The sequence below is a fragment of the Crinia signifera genome, chromosome 1 (genome assembly GCF_055691185.1).
Source record: "Crinia signifera chromosome 1, ASM5569118v1, whole genome shotgun sequence".
Classification (NCBI taxonomy): Eukaryota; Metazoa; Chordata; class Amphibia; order Anura; family Myobatrachidae; genus Crinia; species Crinia signifera.
In genome coordinates, this window is record NC_139217.1 from 309,167,769 (window position 1) to 309,185,730 (window position 17,962).

The following is a 17,962-nucleotide window of genomic DNA, read 5'->3' on the forward strand; positions in this document are numbered from 1 at the left end:
TCATACTCCTACACAAGCACCACTTACTATGGGTATGGCGTCAAGCTGCTGCAGTACTTATTTACTTACTCAGGGCAGCCAAGGAGCGAGTTACAGTGGTAGACTTTTCCTTTATGTCAAAGGATTTAAATGGATAAAGGTGTATGCTGAAAAAGAGCAGGATATTTAAGAAGATTAGTTTTTCCCAATAGTTTTGCTTAAAAGAGTTATTACAAAATGATGAAAAGTTTTGCTGCCCTGCCTACACAGTTTTTACACAAAGGTTGGCAGGGTTTAGCCAAGCCTCTTGTCCTTTTAACACTCCAGTTACCGGTAGTTTAAATCCTGGGTGTGGAATATTAGATTTACATTGTCTAGGTGGGCACCAAAAGGTCCATAGACACAAGGGACTTAAAAGTTTGACCTAAGTTTTTATTTTTGGTGACAATGTGGACACCTGAGCACATGGACCCCAATTAGTGTACCGTGTCCCCTTGTATGGCTTGCTTTGCTTGCCATGCTATGGGCCAGGTACCGCTCTGCTCGGCACACTTTACTGTAGTCCACTTGGATAGTTAAATATGAAAAAAGTCAAAATCCTACTTTTTCATATGTGTACCATATCCATATCGACCTTTTGCTTGCTTTTGACCATGTTGATAATAAGCGTGTTGACTACAGTATATATGTGTTTATCTACTGACTGTCAACTTAGACATTATTAACCTACATTCTGAGCCCTTAAATTATGTTGCATGCTGCACAACTTGATTTATTTTGAACATTTTGAACATTACTTCCTAGGTAGGACTGTTTGTCCAATCACCTTTCCATGTTCGCTGTAAAAGTTGAGTGTGTGCTTAGCCTCCTCTCCTCCCTGGTTCATATCATCTAGGTTTATCTTTAAATCTCCAACCCCAAGTATCTACAAGGGATCTGTCTAGCTCATCTTTGCCAAGATCACAGGCAAGAGTGTTCCTGCTGCTGATACTGATTTCATGAGTCACCTGGGCTCTATCAGAGGTCCTTCTGCTTCCACTGGGGCTGAAGTGCAAGGGTTGCTATACCTGTCACTGGGCCAACTGCTGGAATGGGTACCGGAAATGGTGGCATAATTCTGCCGGATGTGGCCCAATTCCCACTCCCAAATCCACCAGTATTAATGGAAATATGTTATTAATAGATTAAGTATTTGAACGGATTCAGTATTAAATCCCGGCGGTCGGGATCCCGGCGTTCAAAATCCCGACGCCGGAATCCCGACCGCCGAAATCCCGACAAGGGGGGGACGTGGATCGCCCCCCCCCCCCTTGCGGGCTCGCCACGCAGCGGGCCCCGTGCCTCGCTACGCTCGGCACCCTAATTTATTCTCCATCCAGGGGTGTCGTGGACACCACGGAGGGAGAAAGTGTCAGGATTTCGGCGGTCGGGATTCTGAACGCCGGGATTTAAACTGCATCCCATTTGAACATTTGTTAATTTTACATTGGCACACTGAGCATCACATTACATTAAGTGTTGTAGCCTTAGATATAACTAAAATATATCTGGCAACATCAGCAGGATGTGGGGACAGAGAAAGACCCAGCCTATCATGGTGCAAATAATATAGATGCGGTCCTGCATATATTGTGATCAGCCAACTACTCCACAGTAGGGAAAGTATCTCTGATCATATAACAAGTGATGCTCCTTCTGTAGGTTATAAATGTGGGGACAAACATGCTAGCTATGCATTCCTAAATTTGCAATGTACCAAGGTTCAAATCATTTTTGTTTTTATTCTCTTCACCAGAACGGTTTATGAAAATGGCTCATTACTTTCAGAGTTAGAACTTCTCCAACCATTGAATTTGGACATCACAATTCAACGCAATTTGGCAGCTGCCTGGTACAATGATATTCCTGATATTAATATCGTTGGACAACTTAAACCCATGGATGTAGGTTTCATTTTGTTCAGTGTTCTAAAGCGTATTATAGAATGTTAGATCTGCAATGCAAATGTAATCAGTGTTTTGAAGTACCATGAAATGCCATTTGTGTTACTGTATCTTGGCAGTTAAAGATTTTGCTGTTGGTGTCAGGAGAACCTAACTGCCGAAAATATGGATGGGCCAGGTTTAGTTGATGTTATAAGACAGATGCTGATTTTTTTAGAAACACTTGGCAGCATCTGGAGTTACTGGACAATTCTGTTGTTTAAATGGCATGTGTGCAAAACAAAATTCATGTCTGAAAAAAGGGCGTATTCGATGCGGTCGGCGTGGGGTTTAAACCACGAGGATCGCTGAAAACAAGCCACCCTTGCTGTTTAACCCCCACGCCGGCCAATCACCCTAATCAACGTCCCAGGAAAATCCTTGCTGTCAGAGGATTCTATTCATTTGGCCTTCCAAGAGCTTTTGGAACAGCTAGTAGCACCTTGTGTCAGAATCTGTTCCCCTAATTGCAAACAGCCCATGACCCCATAATAATGCCATGCATAAGCTTTAGGAGCTTAGGTGCACTAGTACTGAACTGCATGCATTGCAGTATTTTTATGTAAACGGATATCCACACACCTCTATCCACCATACGATATAAGTCATGTTATAGATAAGGCGTGAGCTCAGTGTGACCTGCATTTCCAAAATAGAATAGGGCGTATAATAAGCTTCTGCTGATTAAAATTATGTTCAGCATTTCTGTATTTAGTGTGTGACTGCATCTGAATATGAAATGCTACATTACACTGTTTTCCAGGAAAACACTGTAATGATCCATTTTTCATTCTATTATTAGATACTACTTAATGGAAAAAGATGGAAAAATTAGTCCGGCACTAGAAGGGATGTTTAACGCAAAGGGAGGCTAGATGTACGTGGTCACATCTGTAGGGCCACGGCTCTGGCCAGTATTCAATGCTCCCAATTCACCGTTTTTTTCAGTGAATCAAGCTGTTTTCACTCCTTGCGGTGAATCTTTTTCACTGAAAATCTGATTCACACTATTCAATGTTCACTGTTCGCCGAAAGCGAACAGTGAATGCCGGCCAGTTCTCCGTTTCATGCTCACTGCAATTCGCTGGTGCATTTCAATGGGGTTTTTACTGGGATTCGCCAAGAGTGTATTCAATGCTAGGATGGAGAACTGCTTTCTCCCTGATTTTTGCCATGATTCACCGTTTTGCATTTTACATCTTTTTTAGGTGAACTGGAAAGTGATCTTTTAAAATAAAGGGTTTTTAGGTTTTTTTGTGGTGTCTTTTTTTCTGTGAAGGGGCATGCTATTTTTATTCTTGTGCTTGAAACACATTAATATATATTTAAATTAAATGTTTTATTTTTTTACATTTTCTTTTTACACATTCGCCAGCAGGGGGCTGGGAGACGCTTTTTAAATATTCATATATTCACTTCACACTAATCCTTGCTTATTATGAGCGGGACCAGTGAAGCGGCTCCCTACCCCTGTCCCTTGCCAGCTCTCCGGGGGGGCGGGGCAGCTTCTGCTGCCTGTGTCTCCGGGAGCCCTCCTTCTCCCCCACAAATTCTGGGGCAGGCAGGGAGGCTTACATCTCCCTGCCTGCCTCCATCCCCCAGCTGGTTAAAATTTACCATCAGCGAGCCCCTGCTGCGTTGAATAGGGTGACACGGAGTGCTGGCAGCGAATGCTGCAGACCTCTGGAACCCTGCGAATGTGCAGCGAATCCTAAACCGGATTCGCTGCACATGGAGAAAAAACGCATTGAATACTCCCCTCTGACTGCTGTAATAGCAGTGTGTCTTAACACTATGGTAGTGAGCACCCTATTTTGATTTCTCTGCTATGTCTTGCAATGTGGCCTGCGGTTAATACAGTTTTAACAAAAAAATGGGTATGTTGCTAGAGATAAAATACTAGCTTTTCAATTTACATTCAGAGCTGTTAAAACTATAAAGGTGCCCATACACTGCCTGCGACGTCTCGCAGCAGTGTACGGACACCCGATGGAGTGAGAGCCGCCGGGAAGGTCCCGGCGGCAGGGAAACATGCGATCCGTTGTGATGGATCGCATGCGTCCCTGCTTCCGCCCGCCCCAGAACGGGTGGTCGGACGGGCAGCCCGTCCGACCACCTAGTCGGGTCCGATGCGCACAGGACCGCGCATCGGACCCGGCTACATGTCAGGGACAGGCGATTTGGTCCGATTTTACGGCCGATTGGTCGCAATCGTCCGAAAATCGGACCAAATCGCCTTGATGTATGCCCACCTTTAGTTGTCTGGATATATGATGTCTCCCCTTTGAAGTCTTTTTCCTTTGTGATGTTGTGCCCTTCTTTCTTATTAAGCTAATTCTGGGGCAGGATGACTTGACAACTATCCTAAGGACATTGAATGAGAATCTAGGAGAAACAGCAGAGAAGTCTGACTCTGAGAGGAACAATGGAAAAGATTTAAGCAGTGGTGGGAACAGCACAACCCAAATATCTTCAGGTACTTTTACTTCTTATTTAGTTTTCGTTATATTAGCTGTCTTTATGGTATGAGGGGGTAAATATAGATGTTGGAGAAGATAGAGAAAGCGCTCCACTGAAGGATCTGCCTGTAGTACCACTCAAGTCTAACCCTTATGACTCAAAAACTGCATACATATAAAAAAAATGTTTTTTTTTTTCTGAAAATGCTCCCTCTTGGATTCTGAGGGTGGGGAAATAGGATATATGAATAAAGAAATACTTACTTATTGTGGATGATGTGATGATTGTGGATACAAACAGTATATTCTCCAAATTATGGGTATGGCGGTTGCCAGTATATGTGGCTATAATGGGAAAAAATCAATGTGTCCATCTGTCTCTATATAGTTGGAACAAGCTGGGCTTGTGTTTCTGTATTTCCTACCCCACCCACTTTCATATGCAATTTGCACACATAAAGGTTTCTTTTCTAAAGGGATGTTGGGACACTCACGTTACCTTTTAAAAGTCAGACTTTCCTTTGATTCATAAGGTAATAGCACACAATAAAATGATAAAAGGTTCAGAAAGTGCTTGATATGAGATTTAAGAGATTCCACAAAAGTTTTTAGTGCAAACACATAGGCCCAATCTGGATGGTTCTAGTGCAGCATCCAAAATACAGTGGTCCTACCTTATATCCATCCAAGTAACTGTCTACTGTCTAGTGCACCCTTTTATGCACACATATTTCGGACTACCTGGACCCTTCTTCAAGGCTGTAGGGATGGGTGCACAAATTAGCTATATTTATGCTGGTTCTACAAAACTTCACTAATTCTCAAAAACGTCACTTCTGGTTTCGGAAGGTGTAGGGGTATGGTGCACACTTCTTTTAGTTCCTTTCCCCCATGTAAAAGAGGAAAAATATGTTCTCAATGTATATACTAGGCTTTTATAAAAAGTATTTATAAAAAAAGACTTTTAAATATCTTAATGATATATATATAAAATATATAAATATATGATGTGGATATTAGAAACTTTATCAGCAAAAAATAAATATAGATAAAAGGTCTATACAAATATGGGTGGAGGGATGTCAAGGTATTTCAGGTTTCTTTGTAAATAATTTCATAAAAAAACATTTCAAAGTCTTTTGATTCAGACCTCTACGAGCTAAAGTTTTTAATATATAAATCAATTTAATTTGCGTTTTGGTTAAATTGCTCTCAACGTTTCTGTCTCTCCAGTTGGATATCATTTTCTGAGAATTATAAATTTAAAATTTTAGCTTTGAGCGGTCTGAATCAAGACTTTGAACTGAACATGTTTTTATTAAATTATTAACGAAGAAACATGAAAAACCATGATATTCCTCCACCCAACTTTTTATAGACCTTTTAGCTTCAGTTATTTTTGCTAATAAAGTTTCTAATATCCACATCCTTTCTTTATATATCATTAAGATATTTTAAAGTCTTTTTTTATAAAGTATTTTTCTAAAATCCTAGTATATAAATTGAAATTTTTTTCTATGTTTTAGATGGGTTAACGGAACTAAACAAGTGTGCACCGTTCCCCTACGACATTGATGACTAACCTTGACACGCCAGCTCTTGTTGAACTATACATCCCAGCATGCCCTGCTACAGTTTTACTATTTTGCAATACTAAAACTGATGCAGGGCATGCTGGGATGTGTAGTTCAACAACAGCTGGAGTGTTAAGGTTAGCCATCACTGCCCTACAACCATGATGATTATTATGTGTAGAAATCCAGAAATGCAGCTACTTCTGGTCACAAGTGTGGAAATTCTGGCCCCAGCAAATTACAAAGTCATTGCCTTCTATTTTGCACAACGATACCTATACCCACAACCTGGGGAAACCCTGCGGACATTATTAAAAGGAGAAGATACTTAGGGAACTTTTTGTGAGTAGCGAAAACTGACTTTTGCTAAATTGGAAGTGATGTTTTTGAGAATGTGACATTTTTTAGAACCAGTATAAATATAGCAAATGTGTGTGCCCATACCTACAGCCAGGCGACCAGGATTCATGAAACATGTTGGCATAAAAGGGTGCACTACAGACAGTTACCTGGACGAGTATAAGGTAAGACCACTGTACAGTATTTTAGATTCTGCGCTAGACCCATCCGGATTGAGCCTATGTGATTGCACTAAAAACTTTGGAGAAATCTCCTATAATCTCATATCCAGCACTTTCTGAGCCTTTTATCAATTTGTGTGTCATTAACTTATAAACACAATTTGTATCTTTTATCATCAAAGAAGAGTCTGATGTTTTAAAAGATACCACGATAAGAGAGTCACCATATACCACATCGTGAGTACGGGTATGCCCACCATCCCGTTAAAAAATAAATCTCTATGTGTGTATATCACATAAGAAAGATGTGAGTGGTGCATGAAATACAAACGCACAAGCCAACATCTTGTCATATCCGATTATATAGAGACAAACAGTATTGACACATCCACAATCATCACATCCTCCACAAAAAGGAAGTATTTATTTATTCATATATCCTATTTCCCTACCCCTAGAATCCAAGAGGGAGCACCTAGTGGAATCCACCCAAAATCTTTTTCTATATGTATGGTATAAGTGCTCCAGTAGTAAATATACAATAACAGTTCTGCAACTTTAGTAAAGCTGGCACATTGTGGCGCTCTCACGTACCAGTGTCTGTCACATTTCTACACATAGGGAAGAGGGCAGAAGTCACTTTAGGTGGGAATTATTAGAAAACACAGTGTGGGTCTTCATTTACCATCCTGAAATATGCAGTGCATTTCATAGCACAAGTTATGTTACTGTATGTAGCCTAGAGTGATATCCGCGTTTGAGGCATTGGATGTAAAACCTAAATGACAGTGAGATGCAGTGTTTATTTTATTTCTCCAGCATGCCATAGGGGACACTGAAGTCTCTACGCTGGGTTGAGCTGGGCTTGTCAGGAGTCGTCACTTTAAGAAATTTGTTAGTAGCATGGCTCCTCTCCCCTACCTCCCCAGGGGCCACACTGAAGAGGCGGCTGCTGGACCGGCTTAGCGCACTGGTCCGGCGTGGGAAGCGGCATTAGAGCTCAGCAGCTGCTCTGTGTAGCGTGCGCTGGAGCAGGAAGTTCGGGGGCGGAGCTTCCCCTCTGCTCTCCTCTGCTGGTGTACAGGCGCCTTACTCTGCCCACGCTGTCACCTCCATTCCAGGCTGTCCCTCTAAGGGATCCTCCTGAACAGGACATCTTGGGCGCTTTTCCCACTACCCAGAAGGAAGACTCTGCACTGGGTGAGTGGGGCTAAGACCCCTCTGGGTTTTATTGGAAAAAAACGTGAAATTCGCATAGTGCTATTGCAATGCTGATGTCAGAAATACATTACTGAGAACCATTCAATATATAACAAAATTATTTATTCTTCACCATACAAAATAATACAATACCACATGAAAAGACATCTCTCTCTCTCTGCTCATCTCTGCTTTTCTTCTCGTTCGACACCCCACAACAACTACCCTTGGGTGTGGTTGTGGCAATACTTAAATTATGATGATTTGGGCAGACACTCCTACTAATACGTCATGTCTATGTATAGTAATTCTAGCTGCATAGAGATGTTGTCAGAAATCATATCTTGTTTTGTGACTTTAGTTTTACAGTATGTGTGCAAAAGGTTCACTTCCAAAGATTATTCTGGAAGGAACATTACGTATTATATCCTGTTGTGTTTGGGGAAAGCTGCTTTTCTTTCTCTTCCTTTATCACTCTCTTCTGTGTGTGGAAGAATCTGTTTGTTTGAAACCTGTCTTTATTGTTTGCTGCAGCAATGTCACAAACTACGCTCAAAAGCCTCAGTAAAGGTTTACACATGTAAGCTGTGTAAACAGCATTACACACAACACATCAAAGGGGTGTCTTTGTGTGAGGGGTGTTATAAGTTGTCCATGCAAAGACCAGGACAGGCGGAACAGGCTGCTCCTTCTACCCCTACCTTTAATGCTGAAGGTGTTACAAGTGTTTTGTCCACTTTGGCATCAGAGTTGGCTGCGTCCCGCAGGTACAGAGAAATGTTGCATTCGCATTTGTCAATTATGGCTGCGGAACCTGCCTGGGCCAGGAATTTGGTTAGACTAGTGGACTCCCTGGTACGGTCATTTTCCCAGCCGGCTCAGGCCGTTGTCGACCTGCCGCCTCCAAAAAAAGAGGAATTTACCACCTGTTTTACTGGGGAATTCCACAGACGAGGATCAGGAGGATCCTCTAGAGGAGGAGCTAAATTTGGATGAGGATTATGCTGATCCTATTGAGGATGATCCTCAGGATCAACTTCAGGGAATAGAGGCCTTGGTGCGCACTACATTTAATGTTACTGAGGTGGTGCCTCCTGCCCCAGTCTCTATTTTTGTGGGTTCCGAGAAATCGGTAATCACTTTCCCAGATTCCACAGAATTGGATAAACCGTTGCTTAAAATCTGGAAAACCCCAGATAAAAATTCCAGATGTCTAGGCAGTTGAAGGCATACTATCCTTTCCCGACGGAATCCTGCGATAAGTGGGAAATTCCCCCTCAGACAGACGCTTCGGTTTCCAAGCTTTCAAAGAAAGCTACTTTACCTATACCGGGTGCCGTAGTGTTAAAAGATTCCGCTGATAGTCGGTTGGAAACTATATTGAAAAATATCTTTTTAACGGCGGGGGTACTTCTTCGTCCTGTTTTGGTCTGGGCTTGGGTCAATAGGGCCATGGAAAAATTGGCTGAGGAATTGTACAGTGTTCTTCTGGAACGCAGGCCCAGATCAGAGCTTATTCAGCTTATTCATACTTGGGAGAGGCCGCAAAATATACGGCAGCCTTCGGGGCTAGAGTATCAGCACTTTCGGTTACGGCAAGGCGTTCATTGTGGCTAAAATCCTGGCAAGCCGAAGCGGAAACAAAGGGGCTTCCCTTTATGTGAAGTGAAGGCCTTTTTGGACCAGAGCTGGATAAGCTCATTTCCCAAGCCACTGGAGGCAAGTCCACCTTTCTTCCTTCAGCAGCTCCACCTCCACGGAAACAAATCCAGGGCCCGTCCTTTCGAGGTTCTTCGTAATTCAGAGGTAAGTCAAGAAGAGCGTATGCTTCCTCAAGAGGCCAAGGCAGAGGATTTGTCCCTTCTGCCTTTCTCTAGTACCTCAGGAGCCCGTCGTCAGGAGGCTAAGCCAACTGACAAACCCGTGGCATGACTGTCTTTTCTCCTATCTGGGGGATCCCAGGGTAGGAGCCCGTTTTTGGGATTTCAGGGAGGTCTGGAGTTTGTCTTGCCAGGACAATTGGGTCCGAAGTGTTCTCACTAATGGTTATCAGTTGGAGTTTGCAAGTTACCCTCCCCTGAGATTTTTCACCACGGGTCTTCCCCGCCTCCAAGAAGACAAGGGCATTTTACTCAATGCTATATTGACCTCCAAGGTTATTGACCTCCAAGGTAATCGCTCCTGTACCTTCAGATCAGCATCAAGATGGCTTTTATTCTCATCTTTTTGTAGTGCCCAAGCTGGACGGCTTGTTGTGCCCCATCCTAAATTTGAAAACACTGAACTTGTACGTGCATACCGCAAGTTCAAAATGGAGTCTCTTCGGTCAGTCATTTCCAGTCTCGAACTGGCAGAATATCTCATGTTTCTGGACATAAAAGATGCTTATTTGCATGTTTCTATTTACGAGCTTCACCAGATATTCCTACGACATTTCCAGTTCAGAGCCCTACCGTTCGGACTGTCATCTGCTCCCCGTGTATTTACTAAGTTAATGGCGGTGATGGTGGCAGCACTACATTCCCTGGGGATAACAATTATTCCGTTCTTGGAAGACCTGCTCCTGAAGGCGCCAGCTCCGGACAGGTTAATCCAAGATGCGCACCGGACTTGCCAATATTTGGTACAACATGGTTGGATTTTGAATCTCCAGAAGTCCCAATTATGTCCAACACAGCGCCTGACCTTTTTGGGTCTCATTCTGGACACAGAGAGACTGCGGGTGTTTCTACCATTGGACAAGATCCTCTCGATTCAGGAGCTCACAAGGAAGGTGTTGCACCCGCAGCGGGTTTCTGTACATCTCTGTATCAGCCTGCTCGGGAAGATGATGGCCCTTCCGTCGTTTTCACTCCCGAACATTTCAGCTGGATCTTCTGTCCCAGTGGTCAGGGTCACACGTTCACATGACCAAGCTGGTGGCTCTGTCTCATACGACACGTCTCTCCTTACAGTGGTGGCTCGACACCTCTCATCTTCTGGAAGGACGCCCCTTCGGGATATGGGACTGGACAACGTTGACTACAGATGCAAGTCGCCAAGGCTGGGGAACAGTGGTGCATTCCCATAAGTTCCAGGGTCGTTGGTCCTCTCGGGAGTCACAGCTTTAAATCAACATTTTGGAGATCAGAGCGATCAGGCTTGCTCTGCTTCAGGTGACACCTACCCTGCAGGGCAAGGCGGTTCGGATTCAGTCTGACAATGCCACGGCAGTGTTCTACATAAATCAGCAAGAATGGACTCGCAGTCGCCAGGCCATTTGGGAAGTCCAGCTAGTTCTCCAGTGGGCGGAGCGTCATGCTCTTGCTTTCTTGGCCATCTTTATCCCGGGGGTGGACAATTGGGAGGACAATTTCCTCAGTCGCCACGATCTCGATCAGGGGAAATGGTCTCTTCACCCAGAGGTTTTTTCACAGATTGTGCATCGCTGGGTCATGCCTCAGATAGATATGATGGCGTCCAGGAGGAATTGCAAAATTATGACTTATTGTTCTTGGATGCGGCATCCGGCAGCGGTGGCAACAGATACCCTGTCCAGTCCATGGATGTACGACCTCCTTTACTTGTTCCCTCCATTTCCTATGCTTCCGCGAGTTCCAGGAGAGGGCAATGGGGATCCTTCTGGCTCCGGACTGGCCCCAGCGGATATGGTATACCGATCTACAGGAACTCCTGGCGGATCGGCTGTGGAGGCTACCTCCAAGACCTACTGCTCCAAGGACCATTCCTCTACCCCGACTTACCGCAACTTCGTTGAATCCACGGTGCTGAGTAGGCGGGGCATCCCTAGGTCCGTGATTCCAACTATGCTATAGGCCAGGAAAGACGTCCCTTCCAAACATCCCAACATTTGGAAGGCATATGTTGCATGGTGCGAACGGTGTTCGCTTAAGCGGCAGTGTTTTAGTCTTTCCTGTCTTTTCTGCAGACTGGTCTCTCAGCCGGACTCCGACTGGGTTCCTTAAAAGTACAAGTCTCAGCTTTTTTCATTGCAGACTTGTTCCTCCTCGTGCAGTGTCCGCACACTCCACGAGAACAGTGGGCCCTTCTTGGGCTGCGGCGTGTGGTGTATCACTTACACAATTGTGCTGAGCAGCCACATAGTCTGGACCAAATACTTTCCTGAAGTTTTACAGGTTCGACACCTTTGCCTCTTCAGCTTCCTCCTTTGGGAGAGCTGTTCTTCAGGGTTCCCAGCGCCTTCCCACCTGGGATGGTAGCTTTGGGACATCCCCAGCGTAGAGACTTCAGTGTCCCCTATGGCATGCTGGAAAAAGTAGAAATTTGGTACTCACCGTTAATTCCCTTTCTCCGAAGCCATAGGGGACACTGAATGCCCTCCCGGCGCTGTTTCGGTAAGTGTCGGCATAGCACTGTCCGCACTGTTCATTTTATTGTGTTCGAGTTTTGACTGTGGTTTATGTTCTGTCTCTTTTCCTATCTCCCTCTACCAAGGGTCCCTGGTCACTCTTTCTCCTCTCGGGCACAATATACTAAGACTGGGTGTCAGAGGGGAGGTAGGGGGAGGAGCCATGCTACTAACAAATTTCTTCAGGTTCCGACTCCTGACAAGCACAGCTCAACCCAGCGTAGAGACTTCAGTGTCCCCTATGGCTTCGGAGTACCAAATTCCTATTTTTTTTATATTTTGTTATAGGTACAACTGTGGTCACAGCAGCTGTAGTTGAAACATACACATCTACTAAAGTCAGAACGACCTTGAAGCTGGATTTCCAGTTTGACTCGCTCACTTTACATTTGTACAGCTCCAGTTCAAGCTCACCTCTGGTAATAATGCTTGGAATGGAAAGAGTGGAACCCTACTTTTATTTATTTTTTTCCATCCTTTACACCGTGTATATAACAGACTGTCCTTCTTTTAACAGACAAATATCCAGAAAAGAGATAGTGGTCAGAATCTTGCCGAATTCCAGTTGGGTCTGATTAAAACCTCTGTCAAAATGTCCTCTGATGGGTCTATGATCGCTGCAGTCAAACTCACAAACTGTACTTTAGATGATAAGAGACAAGCCATCCAGAAAGCAACTCCAAGGTACTGTGGCATGGTCATGCAAATATTTTATAGCCGACCTGTAAACCAGGTTCTAGTAGTAGTAGTAGTAGTAGTACGTTTATTTATAAGGCGCCGCAAAGTGTCCGCAGCGCCGTACATAGCAAACAAAAAAATTACGAGGTAACGTACAGGGTGTGTTGAAAAATACAGTATAAATAGGGGTCTAGCTGGGAGAACTAAAATCAGCATCAGTTCAGAAGTAGGTGTCAAAATTGTCGAGGAGACTGAAGATGAAGTAGAGGAAGGGAAGAACAGGACAGGAGCACAGGTGAGGTAAAGAGGTAGGGTGAGTACGTGAGGAAGGAGGGCCCTACTCATAAGAGTTAACATACTAAAAATAGGTGGGTGGACGAACGAAAAACAATAGGATAAGTAGGAACGGAGGGGAACGGAGGCAGGATAGGAAGATCAAAAGAGGTTAGGAGGAGGGATAGGCTAGTCGAAAAAAGTGGGTTTTAAGGGAGCGCTTGAAGGAGGTAAGGGAATCAGAAAGCCTGATGGGTGGCGGGAGGTTGTTCCAGTGCAGGGGGGCAGCGCGAGAGAAGTCTTGGACACGGGAGTGGGAGGAGGTGATTAGGTGAGAGGTCAGTTGGCGGTCAGTGATGGAGCGAAGAGGACGGGAGGGAGTGTGGATAGAGATCAGTGAAGAGAGGTAAGGAGCGGTGGAGGAGGTGAGAGCCTTGTAGGTGGTGGTTAGGAGTTTAAAGAGAACTCGGAAAGGAATGGGGAGCCAGTGAAGAGATAGACAGAGGGGGGAGGCGGAGGTAGAGCGGCGGGAGAGGAAGATGAGCCTAGCAGCAGCGTTAAGAATGGATTGGAGAGGTGCGAGGCGGGTGAGGGGTAGCCCAGAGAGAAGGATGTTGCAGTAGTCAAGGCGGGAGATGACAAGAGAGTGAATGAGAATTTTGGTCGCGTCAGTGGAGAGGAATGGTCTGATGCATGAGATGTTGCGTAGGTGAAAGTGGCAAGGCTGTGAGAGAGCACGAATGTGGGGGGTGAAAGAGAGGGAGGAGTCAATGATGACACCGAGGCAGCGCGTTTGGTCGGTGGAGGTGATCTCGGTTTCACCAATACTGATGGAGATAGTGGGAGAAGAGGGGATGTTCGGGGGATGGAAGATTAGAAGTTCAGTTTTAGCCATGTTTAGCTTCAGGAAGCGTTGGGTCATCCAGGCTAAGATGGCCGTGAGGCATTCGGAGACCTTGGACAGGAGTGATGGGGATAGGTCGGGGGAAGAGAGATAGATTAGGGTATCATCAGCATAAAGGTGGTAATGAAAACCATAGGAGCTGATGAGGGTGCCCAGAGAGGTGGTGTAGAGAGAGAAGAGGAGAGGGCCAAGGACAGACCCTTGGGGAACACCGACTGGCTGCGGGGTAGTAGGAGAGGAGGAGCTCGGAGTGGAGACGGAGAAGGAGCGATCGGAGAGGTATGAGGTGAACCAGGAGAATACCGTGCCAGTGATGCCAAAGGAGCGGAGGGTGTTGAGCAGGAGAGGGTGGTCAACAGTGTCAAAGGCAGCCGACAGATCAAGCTGGATGAGGATAGAGAAGAGGCCTTTGGATTTAGCCGATATTAGATCGTTAGTGACTTTGGTCAGGGCAGTTTCAGTGGAATGTAAAGGGCGGAACCCGGATTGGAGGGGGTCGAGAATGGAGTTAGCAGTAAGGTGGCTTAGGAGACGATTATAGGTCAGACGTTCTAGGAGCTTGGAGGCAAAAGGGAGGAGGGAGATGGGCCTGTAGTTGGATGGAGAGTTGGGGTCCAGATTTGTTTTTTTGAGAATTGGGGAGACAAGAGCGTGTTTGAAGGAGGAAGGGAAGATCCCAGAGGATAGGGAAAGATTAAAGAGGTGAGCCAGGTGAGAGCAGACTGACGGACTGAGACGACGGATAATATTGGAGGGGATAGGATCGAACGGGCAGGTGGAGGGAGAAGCGGATTGAAGGATAGAGTGGACTTCAGCAGCAGTGGTGGGGTAAAATGAGGACAGGGGTTGGAAGGAGGGGAGTGGGGATGTAGGAGGGGAGGAGGGAGAGGGTGAGGTCATGGCAGCAGTGATGGCAGTCCTGAGAGAGGAGATTTTGGTTGAAAAGTAGGTAGCTAAATCAGCGGCTACGATGGAGGACGGAAGAGCTGGAGGAGGGGGGGAGAGCAAGGAGTTGAAGGTGGCGAAGAGCCTGCGGGGATTGGATGATTGGGAAAGGATGAGGGACTTAAAGTAGGATTCCTTGGCCAGAGCAAGGGCAGAGCTGAAGGAGGAAAGAATTAATTTGAAATGGAGATAATCCGCGAGGGAGCGTGATTTCTTCCAGAAGCGCTCAGCAGTGCGAGAGCACTTTTTAAGGAATCGGGTGATAGGCGAGTGCCACGGTTGGGGGTTGGAGCATCGAAGGGGGATAGAGGATGGAGGGCATGCAGAGTCCAATGCCGAAGATAGGGTGTCATTATAGAGGGAGGCGGCGAGGTTCGGGCAGGACATGGCGGTGATTGGGGCGAGAAGAGTAGTAAGCCTATCTGGGATTGAGCAGATCAGTTAGTGAAATGGGTATGCAGTCCCTGGGTCGACAAATGTATAGGTCGACATACCCTAAGTCGGCATCGACAGATCTACACAAGCTTAAGGTCAACATGAACATGCCCAACATGAGTTTTTCATGGTTTTCTTTCTAAAGGTGTTTTTTTTCTAGAGATGTGCAGGCTCTGATTTCAAAGCAGGATCTTATTGGCAATCAACTGTTAACAACTGTCATGTGATTTGGGATAGCCAATAAGATCCAGCTTTAAAATCAGAGTAAATTAGAGCCTGCACATCTCTACTTTTTTCATACTTTACTATTTAAGTGAGAATATAATAGTGTGCCGAGCGCAGCCAGGCACTGTGCCCGAAGCATGGCAAGCCACGAGCCATGTAAGGGGAACACTGTATACTTACATGGTGTCCATGTCCATGTTAACATAGACACCCAAAAAAGTGAAAAACTCATGTTGACATTAGTCATGTCGACCTTATGCTTGTGGCGACCTTCTGTCAATGTCGACCTAGGGTATGTCGACCATTCTTAGGTGTTGAACTAGTCATTGTCAACCATTAAATGGTCAATGGTCGACTGTGGGCCTAGACCGTTTACCATATATACTGTAACCAGTGAAATGCACTGATTACATTTTAAACGATTCCTTAAGTAACACCATGGGTGAAATGTAATAGGATGCAAATTTTTAAAGATTTCAAAAAATCGCACTAAATCACATGTTTAAATATAGCACATTTATTGTTAAAATCGCAAATTTAATAGAGTTGCGAATTTTTAGACAAAGTAGGAATTCGCATGCGATTTAGTGCAATTTTTTGTAAATAAAATTTGCGACTTTTACACTTTAAATGTGCGATTTTTCGTACTGATAATGCGCGGTTTTTTTTTAGACATGAATGTGTGCGATATTTAGTAAAAAAAAAATGGTGTGGGGTCCCCACTCCTGAGCATAGCCAGCCCAGGGATCATTGAGCCGGACCTGGTTTCGAAAACTACAGGGGACAAAAAACTAAAAAATTTTTTGGTAATGTTTACCAAAAATCGCACCCTATTACATTTTCGAGTTGTATGCTATATAATGGGAAAAATCTGGATGCGAATAGAAGTGTGATTATAAATCGACAGGTCAAAATGTGTGATTTTTGCAAAAAAATATGCAATTTTTATCGCAATTCACATCCTATTATATGTGCGATTTTCGGAAAACGTGTAAATTCTGACGTTTTTCGTGGAAAAATTGGCAAAAGTCTAAAGGATATTGGGTTAAACTTGTCAATAAAGTAATAAAATAGTTAATCAAGCTGTTTTTCATTTAAACATATACATTTATATGTGTATTATAACTACAAAAATACGAAATCTGCATTATTTTGTATCACTTTTAAGAATGCTGGAAATGAAGCGCGGATATGAGAAAAACGTCATGGTAGATGTCTGCTACAAGCAAGGCAGAGAAGGCACATTGTTGGATGTAATTGTCCGTGACATCTACTTGTGTGCCAGCATTGAGTTCCTGCTTACAGTGGCAGAAATATTCATTAAAGCCAATGAACAAAGTTCTGTTGCACTGAAGAGCAGCAAGCCAACCTCAGCAGCCAACAAGGAAGCGGGTAGGGTACTCCCTTTCTTTTACTACTGTCACCACACATAAAAAAACACCACAGACTAAATAATTTTCTGTTTTGTGTCTTTAGCTCCTACACAACAGGTTTCAAAAATGGAAATGAATGTAGTGGTGAAGAACCCAGAATTTGTTTTTGTGGCGGACTTGTCAAGAGCAGATGCCCCAGCTCTGGTACTTACAACGCAGTGTGAGCTTTCCATTAATAACAGCCCACAAGTTCAGCACATGACTGCTGCTGTTAAGGACTTGCACATGAAGGCCTGTCCCTTTTTGCCAGACAAGAGAACAGGAAAAATAACCACGGTGAGATGATTTCTCTTGTTGTGTATAGTCATCTAATAAAATGTTGGGTACTTATGTAGTATCTGGGCTGCCGATTTCTAAATCGGGTACATCGCATCGCATGCGACCATCGGATGCGATGCGATGACCCGATTTTTCCATAGGAATCAATGTTAAAATGGACTGAGTCCATTTTAACATGGAATTCAATGGGAAAAAGGGGTCCTTTTCATACCCCTACTATCCAAGTGGGCATGGAGTTGGATATAAACCTGTGGCGAGCGTAGCGAGCCACCGAGCCCGAAGCGTGGCGAGCGTAGCGAGCCCCGCGAGGGGACACAGAATACCGTCCCCTCGCGGGGCTCGCTTCGCTCGCCACGCTTCGGGCTCGGTGGCTCGCTACGCTCGCCACAGGTTTATATCCAACTCCATGCCCACTTGGATAGTAGGGGTATGAAAAGGACCCCTTTTTCCCATTGAATTCCATGTTAAAATGGACTCCGGCCATTTTAACATTGATTCCTATGGAAAAATCGGGTCATCGCATCCGATGGTCGCATGCGATGCGATATCGCATCGCATCGCATCTGATTGTATGCCTTAACTTAAGGCATACAATCAAAAAATCGGCAGCCCAGATACTACATAAGTACCAAATGTTGTAACTGAGTGAAAAAAATAAATAACCAACCCTTTTAGTAGTGTCTGGAAAGATATTACAGGTTGAGTA

At 44.7% G+C, this 17,962-nt stretch overlaps 1 protein-coding gene across 1 annotated transcript in view; it reads left to right on the plus strand.

Moving 5' to 3' along the window:
- Positions 1-17,962, plus strand: part of VPS13A (vacuolar protein sorting 13 homolog A) — a 226,647-nt gene that overhangs the window by 91,926 nt on the left and 116,759 nt on the right. The window contains exons 34-39 of the mRNA XM_083186138.1: positions 1,775-1,922; positions 4,293-4,437; positions 12,373-12,503; positions 12,602-12,768; positions 16,713-16,936; positions 17,021-17,253. Coding sequence (XP_083042264.1) covers positions 1,775-1,922; positions 4,293-4,437; positions 12,373-12,503; positions 12,602-12,768; positions 16,713-16,936; positions 17,021-17,253 — 1,048 coding nt within the window. The remainder of the gene's footprint in view (positions 1-1,774; positions 1,923-4,292; positions 4,438-12,372; positions 12,504-12,601; positions 12,769-16,712; positions 16,937-17,020; positions 17,254-17,962) is intronic.